General features: G+C 58.1%; 1 protein-coding gene and 1 long non-coding RNA gene across 5 annotated transcripts; one reads left to right on the top strand and one right to left on the bottom strand.

Annotated features, from left to right (window-relative positions):
- Positions 1-408: 408 nt before the first annotated feature.
- GPR132 (G protein-coupled receptor 132) lies at positions 409-11631 on the bottom strand. Of its 3 annotated transcripts, none has more exons than XM_032267582.1 (3): positions 11560-11631; positions 4839-4952; positions 409-2650 (listed from the first exon to the last, which is right to left on the bottom strand). In XM_032267582.1, exons 2-3 carry the CDS (start codon positions 4843-4845, stop codon positions 1551-1553), a joined length of 1107 nt encoding a protein of 368 aa, XP_032123473.1. In that variant the 5' UTR covers positions 4846-4952; positions 11560-11631; the 3' UTR covers positions 409-1550. The 3 variants fall into 3 exon arrangements, with proteins under 3 accessions (XP_032123473.1, XP_032123472.1, XP_032123474.1); XM_032267581.1 differs by lacking the exon at positions 11560-11631 and adding an exon at positions 9611-9805; XM_032267583.1 differs by lacking the exons at positions 4839-4952; positions 11560-11631 and adding an exon at positions 9611-9801.
- On the top strand, positions 7577-11549 carry LOC116542587. Of its 2 annotated transcripts, none has more exons than XR_004265278.1 (3): positions 7577-8372; positions 8467-8677; positions 11140-11549. It is a non-coding gene; the product is annotated as an uncharacterized LOC116542587 (long non-coding RNA). The 2 variants fall into 2 exon arrangements; XR_004265277.1 differs by having other exon boundaries at positions 11137-11549.
- Positions 11632-12674: the final 1043 nt, after the last annotated feature.

Here is a 12674-nt window from a genome sequence, read left to right as displayed (position 1 = left end):
ACGCCCAGCTAATTTTTGTATTTTTAGTAGAGACAGGGTTTCACCATGTTGGCCAGGCTGGTTTCCATCTCTTGACCTTGTGATCACCTCAGCCTCCCAAAGTGCTGGGATTACAGGCGTGAGCCACCGCGCCCAGCTATTTTTTTTTTAATACCAAAAAAAGAGACAAGGTTTTTTCCATGTTGTATTTTTCTGATGACTCTCTCAAGAAAGACGGCGATTTTGGCTGGGTGTGTGGTGGTGCACCCCTATAGTCCCGGCTATTCAGGAGGCCGAGGTGGGAGGATCGCTTGAGTCCAGGAGTTTGAGGCTGCAGTGGGCTGTGATGGTGCCGCTGTACTCCAGCCCAGGCAACAGAGCAATGGAGCAAGGCCCTGTCTCTAACAAAATAAATAGTATTTTTTTAAAAAAGAGGAACAACTGCACAGCTGCCTTACAAAATGAAAGCGCAGCTCAGCCCCACCGTGCTGTGTGGCCACGCTGGAAGCCCCTGCACTGTGCTGGGCGCTGGGCTCCCTGTCCAGGTGCGGTGCTGGCCGGCTCAGTGCGGTGAGTGCAGGGAGGAAGACGGACCCCGATGGTGGCCCCGCGAGGTCGGTGTCATTGGCCCCATTTTACAGATGGGGAAACCAGGTTATCACTGTGACCTGGCCTAGGCAGGGCCTGTCGGGGCAGAGCCAGGTCCGACTTGGCCCCAAGGGTGCAGGGAGCTGGCTTTCTCTGTCAGACAGGCAGACCACCTGCTGCGCTCCCGCCTCAGTGAGGGGCTGAGGGCGCGGATCCCACCTCGTGCAGACACCTCACCAGCTTCTCCCCGAGGATGCAGCTGGGGACTCTGGCACCCCTTGGCTCTGCCGTGGCTGTGTCATGCCTGTCCTGCCACCTGGTGTTCTGGACGTGGATATTTGGGGCCCCCCATGGAGGACGCCTGGGCTGCCCTCTGGGAACCGGAGCAGCTGGCCACCCTGCCCCACAGCTCCTGAGAGACCTTCCGGCTCAGCACAGACCCAACCCCAGACAAGGGCTTCTGCCCCCTTGGAGGTGGCGGGCTGCCCTATGCCCTACTGGGCACGGCCATGGTGCTGGGTGACCCTGGCATGCTGCCCACTGGCGTTCTGAGGCAGGAGGTTGGAGGGCCCATGTGTGCCACCGCATCCGGGTGACACTTGCAGAAATGCCTAGAAAAGAAAGTCATCAGCACTGATGCGAACAGGGCAGCCACCGGGTACCTCTGCCAGCAGCCCCGCTGCCTGCCCACAGCTGAGGGAGCTAGCTAGGCAGGCTGCTGATGAAGAGGGCCCACTGCCTGCCACACGCTCTCTGGGCTCCCGGCAGCCTGGAGGCATGGCTGCGCCCTTGGCATGCAGCCACCTTCCATGTGGGAAAGCCCAGGGCCAGGGGTCACCGAGGGAGTAGCTTCAGAAACGAGAAGTTGGGAGTTTGTCTTCCAGAGGGGACACAGGCACTGTGGCTGGGGGGCTCAGTGGACCGGAGCCACATTGCTGGCTCCAGGACCCCCAGCCTGCCAGCCTCCGCACCACACGGTGGGCTCAGCAGGACTCCTCCATCAGCCTCTTGGGGGAGCATGGTGACCCCGGTAGGTGCACAGGCCCAGAGAAGGTGTGGTCTGCCAGTGTCACAGGCAACTGCTGCTCCTCGGTGTCCCTGGTGTGGGCCAGCCTGGTGACGTCTGTCCTCATGGACCACTGTTTCCACCCCTTGTGGATTCTGGACACTTCTTGGCGGGAATGTTCTGTGGCCAGCACGTAGATGATGGGGTCAGCCACGCTGTTCACGGTGGACAGGCACAGAAACACCACGGACGCTGTGTACAGCCTCTCTTCCAAGGCACACATGGAGTTCTTGTCTCCTCTGTAGTAGGAAAAGGCAGCAGCTTTGACGAGGAGAACCAGGTGGTACGGGGCGAAGCAGACCAGGAAGATGACCACCACTGCGATGGCCGAGTGCTTCACCTTGGCCTTCTGGGCAGTGCTCAGACCCACGCTCAGCTTGATGCTCCTGAAGATCCGGTGATTGGTGAAGGCGATGATGGACAGCGGGATGGCGAAGCCTGCGGTGAACCTGGCGTAGTAGTACCCGGCGATCCTGCTGTCTATCTGCAGCATGTCGAAGCAGGTGTCGTTGTCTTCCGCCTCAAACACTGGGTAGTGAACGATCCCCACAAGGATAAAGATGCACGCGGAGATGAGGATGGCAGTCCTCTGGCGGCGGTGGCCCCGACTCTCCAGCGCGTACACCACGGCCACGAAGCGGTCGCAGGAGATGCAGCACAGGAAGAGGATGCTGACGTAGATGTTACAGAAGAAGACATAGGCGGTCGCCTTGCAGGCCAGCAGGCCCAGGGTCCAGCGGTGCTCGTTGTGGATGTAGATGACCCAGAGCGGCAGCGTGCCGGCGTACAGCAGCTCGCAGAGTGCCAGGCACAGCAGGTAGACAGCCAGCACGTTGCCCTGCAGCACCTGCAGCAGCGCTAGCCACGCGGTCAGGCAGTTGGCCGGCAGCCCCAGCACGCACACGGCGCTGTACACCACGATGAGGACCACCCTGCTCTCCTCGAACGACACGTTGCTGCAGGTCTTGGTGGGGAGGCCCACGGAAGCCCACGGGGTGGTCACTGGGGTGGCGTTTCCTGTGGGACAGAGACAAGCGTGAGGACGGGAGTCCCTGGAAACCACTGGGAGAGACTTTACCATGGGAGGAAAGGACAGAAGCTTCACGGTTGCTCAGATTAGACACGCGCAGGTGTTTAAAACATTTCCAGGACGGGCGCGGTGACTCACGCCTGTAATCCCAGCACTTTGGGAGGACGAGGCGAGCGGATCACGAGGTTAAGAGATCCAAACCACCCTGGCCAACATGGTGAAACCCCATCCCTACTAAAATACAAAAAAATTAGCTGGGCATGATATTGCACCTGTGGTCCCAGCTACTCGGGAGGCTGAGGCAAGAGAATCACTTGAACCTGGGAGATGGAAGCTGCAGTGAGCCAAGATTGTGCCGCTGCACTCCAGCCTGGGTGACAGAGCGACACTCAATCTCAAGGAAAAAAAAATTGAAAAATTGTGGCAAAATACACATAACAAGGAATTTACCATTGTAACCATTTCTGATTAACACATTCACCTTCTGCAGCCATCACCAACATCCTGCGACACAACTTTGTCATCTTCCCTAATGAAAGAACTTTCCCACCTGCCCCCAGAAAGCACTCACTCCGCATTTGCTGCCCGCCACCCAGCCGCCACTCCACTTTGTGTCTGTGTGCTGGGCTCCCCTGCCACCGCCCCACGTGGGTGGGCATCTGTGCATGTCCTCAGCCTGCCCCTCCACGTCTCACTGGCTCCATCGCCACGGTGTCTTCAAGCTCCCTCCTGCCTCAGCGTGTGCCAGGATTCTCCTTCCTTTCAAAGGCAGGCCGGCATTCCATTGCATTCAGTGTTCCTTTTGGGGTCTCATCAAAAGTATAAAAATAGCTATATTCCATCGTGGCCTTCCACTGTGAACCGTCCTGCAAACCTGGCATGTGCGGTGTTCTGCTTGTCATTCTTCTGCCCATGGACGCTGGGCTGCCTCTGCACCTTAGCTGAGCTGCTGGGAATTACACTGTTAGGAACACGAGGGGGTCTATTCACGTCCCTGCTTTCTGTTCTCCTGGGCCAGACCCAGAGCTGGAATTGCTGGGTCTCACAGCAATTGCTCCGTCTCATCTTCGGAGACGCCCCTCGCTGTCCTCCACGGTGGCTGGGCTGCCCCATCTTCCACCCCAGTGTGCAGGGCTCCCGTCTCCCCGCAGCCTCCCTGCCCTTGTCTGGTTTCTCTGGGTGTGAGTGGCCTGCCCCTGGCTCAGCTTCCTCCCTGGGAAGGGGAGAGGGTAGGTGTGACTGAGCTACCTCACGTCGGGTTGTCACCACTTCACTCAAGACATGGGGCTGTAGCGGGGGACAGTGGAGACAGTTCTCGGGTGGGGGTGGGAGGCCACCCTGTGTCTGCACACACTGTTCTTCACCCAGACCGCCCTTTTCCTATCAAACGAGTGCGCCAGCCTTGCTGTGTGAGTCCTGAGCTCAGAGGCAGTTTCCGCCCCCCACGCCTTGTCTCCATCAGGACAGTCGCACGCCTTGGGAGGTAGAGCGTTCCAGAATCCGAAACACAAGGGGAGACCCCGGCAAGACCGGCGTGGCCACAGGGGCCCCTCCCAGCCTTAGCCCACACAGAGCCACTGTGGTCCCTCCCCAACCCCACACACTGTCGCCCCTGTCGTCTCAGTCAGGGCCTCAGTGCCCCTCAGTCCCACGCCCCCTGCTCCAGGCCTCACGAAGCCTTGGGACCTTCACCTCTGGACACCAGTTCCTTGCTGTCTGTGGCTCTTTGCCCATCTGGTGAGCAGGTTGTCCCCCAGTCCCCCACACCCACAAGTGACCTCCTGGGAAGAGCGTCTTCCTGGTGGGTCAGAAGCAGGGGCAACAGTACCAGGGGACGCATGGATGGGGAGGGGTGGCGGTCAGCTCCTCGTGGCCCGGACCATGCAGGGCTCCCGTGGGACCTGGGGGACAGCCCTGACTCAGTTCTGTGCCACTCTCCCAGGAGCCACGAATTATGCCCTCATTTCTGTTCCTGGCTTCCTAGAACTTCGAGAAAGAATTATGAGATCAGTCCTTCATTTCTCCATGGAGCGCCTCTAGATTTATTGCTGTGCTAGTTTTTTCTTGATAATCTATTTTTATGTGTTAATTTTTGAATTATGAGACAACCTGCTTCATAGAAAGCTTCTTACAGGCTCCCTCTTACATGTTCAAAGTCGGAGAAGTCTCTCTCACCTGACATACTGTGCTGGTTCCGCTCTCAGTGTGGCTCTAAAATAAGCTTTCTAAGTCCATGTCATGCGGCTTGTCGGTCATATGAGGACGTTCACTCTGACAGTTTAAAACGACCTGGAGAAAGAGTAGGTTGACATTGCTTTAGGGAAACCAGATTAGACCACAAATTAATTCATTGACAAAACAGCTAGTATTTCCTAATTTACTAAGTTTCTCATTGATTTGTACGTGTTTTTTAAAGTTAAGGATCTGCCGTTGCATCCCACAGGATAAACAGAAGCAAGGCTCCAAGCCAACAGGCATCAGAACATCACGTCACATACCATGACTTTGTACGATTCTTTTTGTTGTTGTTGAGACGGAGTCTTGCTCTGTCGCCCAGGCTGGAGTGCAGTGGCGCAATCTCAGCTCACTGCAACCTCTGCCTCCCGGATTCAAATGATTCTCCTGCCCCAGCCTGCCGAGTAGCTGGGACTACAGGCGCCTGCCACCATACCCAGCTAATTTTTGTATTTTTTTAAAGAGGAGTTGCGCTCTGTTGCTCAGGCTGGAGTACAATGGCTCGATCTCGGCTCACTGCAAACTCCACCTCCTGGCTTCAAGCGATTCTCCTGTCTCAGCCTCCCAAGTAGCTGAGATTACAGGCACACACCACCACACCCAGCTGGTTTTTGTATTTTTAGTAGAGACGAGGTTTTCCACATTGGCCAGGCTGGTCTCGAACTTTTGGCCTCAGGTGATCCACCTTCCCAAAGTGCTGGGATTGCAGGCGTGAGCCACTATGACTGGCCAGTTTTTGTGTTTTTAATAGAGACAGGGTTTCACCATGTTGGCCAGGCTGGTCTTGAACTCCTGATCTCAAATGATCTATCCACCTCGGCCTCCCAAAGTGCTGGGATTATAGGCGTGAGCCACTGCGCCTGTCCTATGCACAATTCTTGTTTGTCAGTTATATCTTTTTTTTTTTTTTTTGACATAGAGTCTTGCTCTGTTGCCAGGCTAAAGTGCAGTGGTGCGATCTCGGCTCACTGTAACCTCCAACTCCCTGGTTCAAGTGATTCTCCTGCCTCAGCCTCCCAAGGAGCTGGGATTACAGGCATGTGTCACCATGCCCAGCTAATTTTTGTGTTTTTAGTAGAGATGGGGTTTCATCATGTTGGCCAGGATGGTCTTGATCTCTTGACCTGGTGATCTGCCCACCTCCGCCCCTGAAAGTGCTGGGATTACAGGAGTGAGCCACCGTGCCCGGCTGTCAATTATACCTTTATAAAGCTGGGAGAGAAAAGAAAGTTGATGAGCTTTCACAGCCCAAGAGGCTGTGTATGGTAACTCACACCTGTAAATCCCAGCACTCTGAGAGGCTGAGGTAGGAGGATCACTTGAGTCCAGGAGTTCAAGACCAGCCTGGGCAAATATAGTGACACCCCATACTCACAAAAATATAAACAGGCATGATGGCACACATGTAGTCCCAGCTGCTCGGGAGGCTGAGGTGGGAGGATCGCTTGAGCCCAGGAGGCGAAGGTTGCAGTGAGCTGAGATTGCACTGTTGCCGTCCAGCCTGCGTGACAAAGAGAGACTCTGTCTCAAAAAAAAAGCTCCTAAAATGTGAAAAATGCTCAACTCCACTTCTAATCAAAGAAATGCAAACACGAACATCCGAAAGGCGGTCCTTTAAAACCTTTTTGGCCTACCATGTTGGCAAAAAGAAAGAACTTTTTAATTTATAGTGTGTGAGAGAAGATGGGTGTCCTTCTACGGGACTGATGGAGTATGAATAGGCTTGCAGCAAAATTTCGCAGTATGTTTCCGAAAATCTTAAATGTGCTTTAACTTTTGACCCGGCTAAACCCCTTCTAGGAATTTTTCCTGGTGAAGTAACTACCCGAGGTGTGGTGTGCACCTGGCCTGGAAGCTGTGTCACCCACGGCATGAGGGGTTGGAGGAGGGAGGCCCGGGGGGTGGGCAGCGGACCGCTCAGGGCACCCAGGGGCCTGTCCCTCTGCTTCCTTCCCTAACCTTGAAAACAGGCACCATCCTGAGCAGCCAAAGAGGGTCTGCAGGGAGGCAAGTGCCGTAAACCCATCCTCAGACGGTGTTTATTCCTCGCCCAGAGCCCTGCAAAGCCTAAGGGTCTCGCCCTGCTGTTTCTGGACCCCGTGCAAGGATGGAGGCTGAGCCCAGCAGCTGCCTTACTGGCTCCAATCCTGCCTGCCTGGTGCCAGGCCCAACCCCCACCCCACACTGCCCGGTGCTGCCCTCTGTCAGCCGAGACTCTCACAGGAAGCCAGTAAGTGCAGTCAGTCCCCTCCCAGGACAGGCGGTTTGGCCAGAGGGGCCCTGGGCCTCCTGATTCTGCCCCTACCCTGCCAGTGGCTGAAGTATCTACTTCTCCCTGCGTCTCAGGCCAGCCCCCTGAGTGGACATGGCTGACGGCCCCCTGGGTGGAGGTGGCAGGGTGTCCCCTGGGTGGTGGTGGTGGGATGGCGCTAAGGGTCTTCAGACCCTCCCTCGGGGGCCTGTGTGCCTCGCGCTGCCCTCCCAGCTGCTGCTTCGCCAAGATTTGTGTGGCTGTGTCGTCTGGCTGCTGCGCCCGGCTCCAAGGCCCAGCAAGAGATGCAGGGCTCTCTGGTCATGCCCAAAACAGAGGGGGTCAGTAGGTGAGGAAGCAGTGAGCCGGAACCAGGAGGGCCAAGGAAGGCCGACCCCAGCAGGGGAGGGGCAGAGTGGACTGGGGGCACGCCAGAGCCTCCTGGGACCAGTCCAGCTCCCTCTGAGCCCCAGGGGTGTGGGGGGGCTTCCCTCCTCAGCAGCCGAGCCGCGCAGTGGCCCTGGAGGCCTGCATGCTCCTGCTCCCTGGTGTCTATGCCGCTTCTGCAGCCGGCCCTTCCCTGCCTTTCAAATTCTAAATAACACAAGGCAGGGCCTCTCCCTGAAAATGAGCAGGAGTGAGCCCATGGAGCCGCTACCTGAGGCCCCTGGGCCCCATCAGAATGGCTGAGCCGCCCAGGGAGGGGCTCCCGGGGAGTCTGCTGCCCTCACTTTAACTGGACCAAGCGTTCTGGAAACCCCCCCAAACCTGGGAGGACACGCTCTTGCTGGTACAGGGCTGGGCCACCCAGTCCTCCCCCATGCCAGCCAACAACCCTGTGCACAGTGCTGCAAGCACTTCTGCAAAACCGAAGGAAGTGGCAGCTGAGCAGAAAACGCACACTCCCCTCCCGGCCCAGTGACCGACCGACCGGCAATGTCTCAGGACGAGGCCCCTCTGGGCTCCGGGCCATATGCTGAGAGCAGAGACTGGCTCGGGGTGGGAGCCGGAGCCACCTGCCTATCAAGCCCGTCCCATGTGGCCCACACAGCCCGGGCTGCCGGTGTCCACATCTTGGCACATGCCTAACCTTTGGGCATGACAGCCTGGAGAGGATGCCTGGAAAGAGTCAGTGGGCCCAGCAGGAGAACAAGCCAGGGCGGGGCAGCCCTGGCACCGGCCTCCCACCAGGACGTGGGCCCAGCAGCAAGGCCCTGCACCAGGTCCCGCTCCTCACCACCACCGGGACATCCCAGCTCCCCTGCACCGGGTCCCGCTCCTCACCACCGCCGGGACATCCCAGCTCCCCTGCACCAGGTCCCGCTCCTCACCACACACGCCAGCCAGGCTTGGGCGCCAGGGGAGCCCTGCACCAGCCTTTGCTCCTCAGACCACCTCTAGGCTTTTTCACCAGCCTCCTCAAGGACCTTCCTGGACCGGGGTCCCGGGTCCTGCCAGCACCTGCTCACCACTCTTGTGCCGCACCCGCCACTCCTGCTGCCTCTCGGAGCCTCTGCCTCTTTTCGAGGTGAGTGAGCCCAGGATGGGGGCTCAGGGTCCTCTTGCCAGCCAACCCAGCGGCCCCACCTGCCAGCTGCTGTGTCGCGGCCTATCCCAGTCAGTGGCCAGGGCTGTTTCCGCCACAGAAAGGGGCACAGGGACAGCAGGTCGCCTGCGCTTCAGGCACTGCTCTTCCTTGGGAAGGGAAGTGGGGCCCGGGGCCTCTCTCGGCTTCCCTGGGGCTGGGTCTTCAGGTGGAAGGACAAGGCCAGGCAGAGGCTTCCTGTGTTTTCCCACATCAGGAAGCAGGTGACACCTCCTGGCGTGGGAGGAGCCCTCCAGCTGTGCATGGGGACCACTCCTTCTTCTCATTGCCCCACGTGTCGGGCCTACTGGTGGGGCTCCCCTCAGCTGCAGGGCGGGTGGCTGGGAGGGTAAGCCCTGTGCAAATGGCCCCCCACGCAGCCTCCGTCTCCTCAATCAGCAGCAAGGTGCCCCAGGCCTCCAGAGCTCAGGGGACAGCCCACCATGCCCAGAGCACCAGCAATGCCAGCCTGGCCTGGTGGACTCGGGGGCTCTGTCCTTGGTCTGCTGTGAGGGACTATGACAGGCTGAGGCACCCCCCATCACTGTCCAGCTCCAGCTGGATTCCGGGCAGCGTGGCCAGACATGATGGCCATGGCGAGGTCCCTCTGATGACTCCAGCCACAAGACCACAGTGTGGGTGGGCCCAGGTCAGCCTGACAACCCCGTCCACCCACCCCTGAGCCCCATCTGCATCTCCCGCCTCTGCTGGCCCTGGCCCTGCCTCCACCTCCCCTCAGCACACGACCACAGCCCCATCTCCCAGCCTCCATGCTGGGCAACTGTGTCCTGGTCCAGCTTCGTCTTCAAGCCACACCTTGGCAGCCCCCGAGGCCAGCCCTCTGCTGCTCTCTCCCCCGTGTCCAGCCTGCCTTACCTCACTCTCAGCACGCCAGCTCACGAGGCCGCTATGCACGCATTCCTGTGTTCCTCCGTGAACCTGTGTTCGTTCCTTCTTTCTTTGTTTCTTCTTTTCTTTCTTTTTTGAGATGGAGTCTCACTCTGTCGCCCAGGCTGGAGTGCTGTGGTGCGATCTCAGCTCACTGCAGCCTCTACCTCCCAGGTTCAAGCGATTCTCCTTCCTCAGTCTCCTGAGTAGCTGGGACTTGACAGGCACACCACCATGCCAGGCTAATTATTTTTTTCTGTATTTTTAGTAGAAACAGGGTTTGCCACGTTGCCCAGGCTGGTCTCAAACACCTGGGCTCCAATGATCCTCCTGCCTCAGCCTCCCAAATTGTTTTTATTCCCAGAGACGAGGTTTCGCTATGTTGCCCAGGCTGGTCTCAAACTCCTGGGCTCAAGCGATCTGCCCACTTCAGCCTCCCAAAGTGCTGGGATTACAGGTGTGAGCCACCACTTTGTAACTTTTTGTTCTGGAACTTTTCAGAGAGGCACAAAAGGACAGAGAAAGAGCCTGGCCCCCGCCGTGTGCAGGGAGCAGTTCCTCATTCCACCCGCTGGCTGCAAATGGCTCCTAAGGCTGCTGAGGTCTGTCTTGTGGGTTTGCCTGTAATTTCTAAGCTGTTTTTTGGTTGCTGGGCATTCCTAGACATTTTCATCTTTCACTCCCACCTGCTTTGGCGCCAGGCAAACCTGTGACCTCGTTTCTGCGTCACATTTGAGACAAACCCCAGGGAGGGAGCTGTTGAGTCACCAGCTCCAACACCCGGCTCCTCCAGTTTGATAGATTTTTTTGGTTTTCTTTGAGATGGAGTCTTGCTCTTGTCGCCCAGGCTGGAGTGCAATGGCTCAATCTCACTGCAACCTCCACCTCCTGGTTTCAAGCAATTCTTTTGCCTCAGCCTCTGGAGTAGCTGGGACTACAGGCACGAGCCACCATGCCTGGCTCATTTTTTTATTTTTAGTAGAGATGCGTTTCACCATGTTGGCCAGACTGCTCTTGAACTGCTGACCTCAAGTGATCCACCCGCCTCGGCCTCCCAAATGCTGGGATTACAGGCATGAGCCACCGTGCCTGGCCCCAATTTGATAGATTTTTAAAATGTATCTTTCAGAGATGGCTGATGAGGTGAGCCTTTCAGGCATTCTGAGTTCTTATCTTATCCCACCTCATCTTATCCGATCCCCATGCTATCTTCTTCCAGGACTCTCTGCCCTCCCACCTCTCAGGCCAATCTCCTGAAACGTCATTTTGTGCCCAGCCCGACTGGCCAGTCTTCAGCGTGTCTCAGTCCCTGCAGTGGTATAACTCCACGTCCTGCACTTGACAGAATGTACGTCCCCCCAACACACACACACACTGTGCCAAGTGCACCAGACACCGCCCTGGAGGCCTGTGACCTGCCCATCCCCAGGATCTTGCCACGCATCTAGGCTGACTGCCCCTCACCCCAGCACAGCCCCCAACACCCTGCTTCTCCCTCCATGTAACCCCAAAAGCAGCACAGGCCCCAGAGAGAAGCCCGGCCCCTCAATGCCCCCACCAGTCATGGAAGCAAATGTTTAAGGAGAGACTCCAGGGACAAAGTCCTGCCCCCGACTCACCACCGTCTGGACCAGTAGCCAAGGCAAGCCTTTTCCAGAAGCAAGTCTTGTGGAGGGTGGCGGCCACAAAGGTATAATGGAAGCCATTGTCCCGGCCCCCCAAATCCTCCGGCCCCACCACACCTGTGGTCACTGGGGGTCCTCAGTTCTCTCTTGGGAAGGACACCAGATTGAGAACCCTCAACAAAGCCTCCATCTTTACCAACAAATCACCTTTGCCTTCAGGTCCCCTGCTGCCCATCCCCTGGCTCCCAGCCCCCAGCCCCATCCCAGGGCCCCACAGGCTCCCTCCCCAGCACGCAGAGCCCAGTGACTTACCCAAGGTCCCACCTGCACGGCTGACCTCGCACCCTCCCTGCAGTCCTCGCTGAGGTTTCAGGAAGTAGCAGGGGTCCAACTATGTTCTCTCTAGAACTCCCCTAACCACAAACAGGGCTGAGCTTGGGGTTGGCCAACCGGGGCTGGGGTATCTGTCTGGTGATAATAGCATGGCCTTGTCACCTTCCTGGGGGCGGGAGTGGCAGGAAACCCCAGAGCCACCTCTCTTGGCAAAAACAGCGCTTATAGCAGGCTCCACTCACTCAGGAGCTCCCACGCAGCAGCTGGGGCCTTTGTATCCCCAGACAGGCATGGCAGGACACACATCACAGGGGTCCTGGAAAGACAAACCCAGCTCCTCTGCAGCTCAGCCTGGTGCTGCCGGCTCTCACAGAGCAGGTGGCTTCCCAGAGGCTATGTCCTCCCACCTGTCTGGGGTGCCAGGAGCGGAGAGGCCAAGTGCGCTCACTGCAGCCCCGGGACCAGGATGGTACCTGCATGTCCTGGAAGGCCAGGCACAGACCCTGCACACCAGCAACCTCCCCTCCCTGCCTCCCTCTCCCTGGGGCAGGGCCTTGCTGGAAGAGCAGCTGACATACGCTCTACATTCCATCCCAGCCCTACCCCAAAGCCGCCTTCATCCAGAACCGAGGGTGGCCTGCCAGAGCCCTGCAGGTGGCTTCTCTGTGAGGGGCCTGTGGGAACTGGAGGGTGGCAGGTGGGGTGCCTGGGACAGTCTCCCTCACTGTGGTACTCCTGGCCCTGGTAGGCCTGATGTCCTTGAAAGATGACAGCTGACTGTGGACAGCACCCACAGCCCCACTCACCCCCAGGCTGCTTCTGGGTTTCAGGTCAGAGACCCCCCTGGGTGCCCACTCCCGTCCAACCCAGGCTCTTTCAGCAGTGGGGGCAGGGCCGGGCTGGGGGAAGGAGCTGGGCCCACAAATGTCTCCAAGTGACACTGCCCAGCACTGCAGCAGGGACGTCGTCATTGAGCTAAGACCTCACAATGCTGGTTGGGTGCTCTCAGGCAGGAGAGCCCGGTGGAGGCTGAGCCCCCCGCCGCACATTCCCCCAGCCACGTGGATCACAGCTGCCCCTGCTGCAGACCGTGT

This window comes from Sapajus apella, unplaced genomic scaffold (genome assembly GCF_009761245.1).
Source record: "Sapajus apella isolate SASKATOON/1434 unplaced genomic scaffold, GSC_monkey_1.0 scaffold170, whole genome shotgun sequence".
NCBI classification, from domain to species: domain Eukaryota; kingdom Metazoa; phylum Chordata; class Mammalia; order Primates; family Cebidae; genus Sapajus; species Sapajus apella.
Note: the sequence above shows the minus strand (reverse complement) of the source record. Positions and strands in the feature narration are given on the sequence as shown.